A 7363-nucleotide genomic window follows, 5' to 3' on the forward strand; every position below is an offset into this window, starting at 1 on the left:
CGCCTCCCGGGTTCACGCCATTCTCCTGCCTCAGCCTCCCGAGTGGCTGGGACCACAGGGGCCCGCCACCGCACCCGGCTAATGTTTTTGTATTTTTTAGTAGAGACGGGGTTTCACCGTGTTAACCAGGATGGTCTCGATCTCCTGACCTCGTGATCTGCCCGCCTCGGCCTCCCTAAGTGCTGGGATTACAGGCGTGAGCCACCGTGCCCGGCTGGTTTTCATTTTTGATGTGTATTTGGCTCCGTAGGAGCTAGGGGCAAGTTACTGTGTTTTCAAATCTCTAGAGTCTCTTGGAATACCTCTGTGTGTGTGTTATTTATTTCATTTTCTTCTGCTTTTGAGGGATGGCTTTTTAAATTCAATTTTGTTTGTAATTATGAAAAACAAATGTTTGCATGGTGCCAAGATTAAATCTATACAATGAGGCGACACCCAGGACCCGGGCTGCAGGTGTCTGAGGGCCAGCAGGGCTCCTCACCACCCAGACCCCAGGAAGAGGCCACCCTGGAGGACAAAGGGGGCCTGGTGCAGGGCCAGGATCCGGGGAGCTAAGGGGCGGTGAGCAGAGACGGCCCAGTCCAGGAGCACAGAGCTGCCCCCTTCACCCGCTGGTTGCCCCTCCCACACAGGTCGCCAGGCAGGAGGGGAGGATCATCCTGACGTCGGGGCAGCCATTCCACAAGGTGAATGTCCCACAGATGAGCTCAGTGGGCCTGAGCCCCATCTTCCCAAGCCCCCAGCCCCTCGGCACCCCCACCTCAGGATCAGCTTGCCATGGGGCCGGCCCCCAGCGCCTCTGCTGTACCCCTGGTGGGCCAAGAGAAGGCTCCTGCCCCATGCTGGTGGAGATGGGCTGGGCCTGGGCAGGTGCTGGGCTCTGCACTGCCCTTCAGTAGCTGAGCCCTGTCTTCGCAGCTCCGGGCCCAGGTCGGGGCTGGGCGCTGCCTCTCAGTCGACTGCTCCCTGAAGGCCCAACAGCAGGCTAAGGCTGTGCTCAAGCATTTCAATGTGCGCGTCACCCACGCAGACATCTTCAGCCGCTGCCAGGTGGGTCCTGCGCACCCCGTCCTACCTCGGGCTGGCACAAGATCCGGAGCTACGGGGATGTCCAGGGAGGTGGGCCCCCCTGGACAGTGGCGGACGGCAGAGGCACCTGCCACACCCTCTGCTCTGTTCATGGGAGCCAGGACCACGGGCAACCCTGTTGCTCCCACCTCCACCCAGACACCCACATGCCTTGGGGAGCTGCTGCAGTCCCGGGTGAGGCGCCGGCAGAGCATCCCTGGTGGGTCGGGGTGAGGCACGGGCAGAGCGTCTCTGGTGGGTCGGGGTGAGGCACAGGCAGAGCGTCTCTGGTGGGTCGGGGTGAGGCACGGGCAGAGCGTCTCTGGTGGGTGGGGGTGAGGTGCTGGCGGAGCGTCCCTAGTGCAGGCCGGCATGGCCACGGGGACAGCTCCCATCAGGCACTGGTTGGGATTTGGGGAGTTCCCTCCAGCTCCCATAGGGTTTCTGAAAGGAATCGAGGGAAATTGTGGAAGCCTCTTCGGGCTGGGTGGGTCCCGCTCTCCAAAGGTAACACACAGAACAGCCTGCGTCTGCTTGGTGACCTCTAGCAAGGTCTGGGCAACAGAACCTCTGAGTGGGAACTGCCGCACCTCGGTGGAGAGCCATAGAGGAGGCTGGTGGGGGCACCAAAGCCCAACTCACCTCTCTCCCTCCTCTCCTGTCCCCAGCGGGGGACTGAGCTAAGCCACCTGCCCAGGGCTGTACTGTCCAAGCTTGCCGTGCCCCACAGCGACTGGCTTGAGCCCACTGGGCACCTGGGCATGGCCAGGCTGAGGGGGAGTTGATGCCGCCTTTTGCCCCTCCATGCCAGGTGCCGGGGTCTCCGTGGGCAACACGGGAGCAGGGGGACTGTGGGCTGTGCTGGCTCTCGGCAGCTCCTGGTGGAGGGTACGGGCTGCTTCCAGAACGTTCCGGAGTTAGGGCCACATCAATATTCTGCCCAGAGCAGCAGGTCGGGGCTGCTCCACCAAGCTCAGTTTTGTTTCCTGGGGTTTTCTGGGGGTGACGGAGTCTCACTCCTTCACCTAGGCTGGAGTGTAGTGGTGCAGCCTCAGCTCACTGCAGCCTCCGTCTGCCAGGTTCAAGCGATTTTCCCACCTCAGGCTCCTGAGAAGTTGGGATTACAGGCGCCCACCACCATGGGCGGCTAATTTTTGTATTTTTGTAGAGATGGGGTTTCACCATGTTGGTCAGGCTGGTCTTGAACTCCTGACCTCAGGTGATCCTCCTGCCTTAGCCTCCCAAAGTGCTGGGATTACAGGCATGAGTAATCCCAGCCTCCCAAGCCCAATTTTGGGGGGAGGTTTTGGGACTCCGTCATGGAGGGAGATCCCCTCATGGAGGCCACTGCCAGGGTCCCTGCTGGCGTCTGGGCTGGGCAGGGAGGGGCCCTGAGCTCAGCTCCACCCCATGGTCCTCAGGGGCACCCACCTGGCTGAGCAGGGACAGATGCAGGGCTGGGCCTTCTGCTACCGCCCTTCTGCCCCCACAGCCTCAGGCTGGGCCGGCAGGGACTGATGCAGGAAGGAAAGAGGGAAAGCTCCGGCTCGGATCTGCAGCCGGCCGGACACCTGAACACACAGGCCCCTGGACCTCCCACTGCCCCTGGCCTGGGGTGCAGTCTGACCCTCTGACCCCACTGCTCTGCCTCAGGTGGTAAGGAAGTGTGCTCCAGGGGCCTCTCCTTCAGCCTTGGGCTCCAGGGGCAGCAGGAACCGCGTCCGCTGCCTCTCTTTGTCTGTGCTCAGGCCGGCAAGCGCTGTAAAGACCCCAGGATGTCCGGGACGCCTGGGGAGGCATGTTAATGAGCTGTTCAGAATCGGCTGCTGCATTTTCTTGAGAAAACAGGAAGTTGGGTAGCTGGGAGGAAACCCCTGCTGGAGCCCTGGGCAGCCGGGTGCTGGGGAGCGCCCCTGAGGACCCAGGCCAGGCACAGAGGGGCTCAAGCCCTGCATGGAGAAGGGTGTCCAGGGTGGGAGGCAGAAGGGCGGACTTTGGCCTGGCTGAGTGGATGGGATGGGGGGCTACAGAGACTGAGCAGGTGGGGGCTGCCCTGTCCCATGTCCGCCCTGCCTCTTTGCTGGCTACTGGCAGCTCCAGGCTGCTGATGCCACTCTGCCTCTCACACCCCGCAGCCTCCAGGGTGCCCCTGCTGTGGCAAGCAGGAGCACCAGGCCCAGGGGGGCTGCAGGCAGAGCAGGCCTGGGAGGGGCTAAGGCCAGAGCTGCACTTCCGTTGGGGGCCAGCAAGTGTCCAGGCCAGAGAGGGCAGCGCCAGCCGCCCAGGACCAAGGCATTGAGGGAGGGAGCATCTGGGTCTCAGAGACTGCAAACAGCCGGCGGGGAGTTTGGCCTGGAGGGTACCCTATGCCCTGGCTGCAGCCCCAGGCAGCGACCTGCCACCTGTGGCAACCCCTCTGTGTGGGGGCAGGATGTGGGAAAGGGGCGGGTGAGCTGCCTTGGCCCCACGGACTGCGCGGCTGGGGGCCCTGCAGATACATGCGTCTCTGTGTGTGCATATCCCACAGATGCTGGGTGGTGCACGGTGAGGAGAGAACCATGCGTTCCCCCTGCCCGCCCCAGCCTGGGAGCAGAGCATATGCTGGCAGCCACACCAGAACCCGAACCCCCGGTGCAGGGCTGGCAGGGGAGAGGGTGCTGGTCTGTGCAGAGCCCCATGTGTATGGGCCACATGCCGCGTCAGGTGGGAGCCCAGGTGGGAGGGAGGCGCATCAGGGCTGGGGACCCTGCTGGGCCCTAGCAGGGAGCCCTTGGGCAGGTGACAGAGAGTTGTTGGGAGAGGGGCCCCCCTGTGCACAAGGGTCCCGCAGGGCCAGTGTGATGAGGCCAGGAGGGTAAGAAAGGGGACTCTGGGAAGCTGAGATGTCTACATTTGAACCTGGCCTTCCAGGTTCCAGGTAGGGTGGGAGAATGGAGTTTGCTTTGCACAAGTGCCTCAGCCGGCTGGTGGCCCAATGCCTGCAGCCCAGGGTTCCACGTGCACACCTGCCTCCTTGGCTCTGGAGTCCCAAGAGGTGCTCAGAGCCTGGAGGGCCAGGGCCCCAGGCCACATGTCCATGATGACCATGTGCTCTAGAAAGTTCTTCCTAGGGCTGGGCAGGCTCAGGCCACGTTCCCACCACCCACTCCAACAGCACTGCTGCCTCAGTGCTCCCAGCTGAACCCTGGGAGCTTGGCCTGAGTGGGCAGCTGGGAACACCACTGGCCAGCCACCCCACACACTGGCTGCCCCATCCCTACCCCAGAGGCGAAGGGAGGCCCATCCTCAGGGCCAAAGAGGTGGGCACGGGCAAAACAATGGAGGCCGGACCCAGGGACCACGCAGGCCCAGCTCCATGCAACTGCAGACCCCGGCCCTGCCCCCGAGGCCACAGTGCAGGGCTGGGCTGGCTATGACCCATCTGGACACCAGAGAGCTGCTGGCCATCACCAGCCAGCAGAGAGCCGCACGCTCAGGCTGACGCAGCGGGCGAGATCGGAGAGATCGGCCTTTCGCCCTGGAGCTGCCCACGGGGCCTGGCTCTGGGCTCGGTCACAGGATCTGAGGCTCACAGCCTCCACTGTCCCCCAGCTCCGGCCAGAACTGGCCACCTCCCTGGAGAGCGCCTGCCGCCGGGCTGACTTTCCATTTTCTTCTTCCTTCTGCTATTTTGGTGCCGTTCCCGGAGGGAAAGCCCACTCAACATGCAGGGTTCCCAGAGCAAGGCTGGGGTGCTCTCTGGGTGGCGCGGTGGGCAGACAGCAGGGAGGGAGCATTGGCACTCGTGATTGAGCCCAAAGCTGGGCCAGGGACCTGGCCAGGGGTCTGTGGCCACCGCCCGCCCACCACTCAGCGGGGACCCCGAGCGGTGGGACTTCTGGGTGCTGGGGTTGCTGGTGCCGGCTTTCTGGTAGCATCTGCCCACGCGTGCCCCTGAGTCAGACAGGGAGGGGCTCCCCTCAAGCGAGGATGGCCCACCGGCCCACCCACAGGAGCCCCAGGGGCCGTAGGTCTCAAGTAGAGGGCGGGGCCGTGCTCTCTGGGGCAGGGTGGGGATGGGGAACATTCCCAGTGCCGTCTACCATGGGAAAATATTTTATCAAAGAAGCTCGAGCTTAAAAAAAAACCCTCACCATGAACCCCTGACATGGCCAGGCATACCGTCTATTTTTACTGTCCCCAGTCCCCACCCCCTTAGCATGGTTGGGGAGCGGGCTGCAGCCCCCACGGGGACACATCCTGAAACAGTGGCGTCAGCCCCTCGGAAGCGGGCATCCCAGGAGGCTGTGGTGACCCTGCCTCCAAGGGCTCCCGGGCAGAGCTGGCCATTGTGGGGGGGTAAGGGGGGTGCGGCAGCCGGGTCCCAGCTCATGGGCGCCTGGGAAGCACTGCAGTGCTGGGCAGGGACCCTGGGGACGGTGGTCCAAGAGGGGGTTCTCGAGGAGGGGACGGAGTGGGCTGCAGGGCGGCTGCCCCCAGCACTCACACTCGGCACCTGGAGCCTGCCCTGACAGGAGCTTCAGAGCCCAGACCCAAGATCCAGCCTGGGGGCCCCAGTGCTGCCCACTCCTGCCATGGGCCTGGAGACCCTCCCATTCTCTGTGCTCAGTTGATGGACAGAGGGACAGACAGGAAGAGGTGCAGCAGCCACAGACCCCACCCCTCCCAGCCTCCGTCCGCCTCAGCCTAGACCCCATTCCCACGCTCGGCACCCCCATGTCACACAGGCAAGCAGGGTACGGAAGGACCTCCTCCCTGCTCACCAGGTGGCGGGAGGGGGCCAGCCCCAGAGCGCTGGAGGAAGACGGGCCCTCCAGCCAGGGTGTGGAACTGCAGGGCAAGTTTCAGTAGCTGGTGGGCCTAGCACGACCCCCAGGCTGGGGACAAAGAGGGGGTGATGGCACCTGAGGCGACTTAGTGCAGCCCCCAGGGCTGACAGGAGGGTGGTCAGCCAGGAGCCCAGCTGGTTCCCCCAGGAGGCCACCCACACCACCTCCCCACAGCCTTGTGGGCTGGGGACCCTCCAGAAGGCCCCAATGCCCCCACGTCCCTCCCTTTCTTAGCAGCCTTCCAGAAAAGCCGTGGGTCTCAGTCAGAGCCCAGCCTGGGTTCCCAAGAGATGGCCCCTGGGCATGGAGGACCTGGACCCACCGGCCTGTGGACCACAGGTTCCTGAGGCAGTGTCTGAGGACTAGAGGGCCATGCAGCACACCGAGGCCCCACCGCCCCTCCTCAGGTGGCCCCTGGGCCTGGCTCCTGCAGCCCCACTCTCCACTCAGCCTGGATGGATGGGGTGGGCAGGCTGGCCTCGGAGTGTTAGGGTGCACACAGGAGGGACCAGCCATGGCCAGGTTCAAGGAAGGGAGTCCTGGGGAGATCCTTAGGGTGACAAGGTAGGGTCCGTGTCCATTGGCCACATTTCTCCCACCCGACAGGAGAGGCCCTGGGCGGGCTGGCAGGTGCGCTCCTGGGGCTGCCTCCCCAGGCTGCAGCTACAGAGGCAGGGCTGCCTCTCCTGAGCCTCAGCCTCCTCACAGGCCAGCTGGGGTCTCCTGACCCTTCCCTTCCCATCCTTCCAGGCCCGCCAGGCTCAGAGAATGACCTGGGCCGCACTGTCAGGCTGAGCAGGAGAGCTGCCCTCTGCACCCCTGCACCTCATGACATGGGTTTGCTGAGGTGGGGAGAAGAGCTCAGCTCCCCAACTCCTCTGAAGATCCCGCAACGTGCCCCTCCCACATCGAGCTCCCCTGGAAGGACCGGAGCAGGGTGGGCTGAACGGGCCACTCCCCTTCCATCCAGGCTAGACCTGTCACACCCAGGCCCCTGCGCGGGGCGTGGCTCCCAGGCTCTAGCAGCCCACGCGGCGGCTCCCACCGCAGTCTCCTCTTAGACTCAGCCCCCAGCGGCTCTGCCCTGCCCAGCCCGGGGCCCTCGCTCCACTCTGCTGTCCGCCGGCTGCTGCAGCCCGGAGCAGCCTCCATCTCCCCCTGGCCTGCCAGGCCCCAGCTTAGATGTCGCTTCCTCCAGGAAGTCCCCCAGTCGATGGCGGGACCATCACCGCTCCTGGAGAGAGTATTGGGGCCCTGTCTCCCGGACACTGGGAGCTACGAGGGTCGGCCCAGGGCCGCTTGGGGCGGGTTCAGGGCCTGCCACCTGCTGCCGGACCCGGCCCCATTGGTTGGAATGGGCACGCCCGGGGCGCGCGGGCTCACCCCCTTCTGTGGGCGGGGAGCTGAGTTCCCCCAGCGACCCCGCGGTCGCTGGGAAGGAGGAGGTCTCGGCCCCCCCTACACGC

The 7363-nt window shown here is 64.6% G+C and overlaps 1 protein-coding gene across 1 annotated transcript in view; it reads left to right on the forward strand.

The window, feature by feature from the left end:
- EXD3 (exonuclease 3'-5' domain containing 3) overlaps window positions 1-7363 on the forward strand; it is a 92460-nt gene that overhangs the window by 75439 nt on the left and 9658 nt on the right. Inside the window, exons 17-18 of the mRNA XM_011957231.1 lie at window positions 633-686; window positions 919-1050. Coding sequence (XP_011812621.1) covers window positions 633-686; window positions 919-1050 — 186 coding nt within the window. The remainder of the gene's footprint in view (window positions 1-632; window positions 687-918; window positions 1051-7363) is intronic.

Source organism: Colobus angolensis, unplaced genomic scaffold (genome assembly GCF_000951035.1).
Source record: "Colobus angolensis palliatus isolate OR3802 unplaced genomic scaffold, Cang.pa_1.0 Scaffold44, whole genome shotgun sequence".
Lineage (NCBI taxonomy): Eukaryota > Metazoa > Chordata > Mammalia > Primates > Cercopithecidae > Colobus > Colobus angolensis.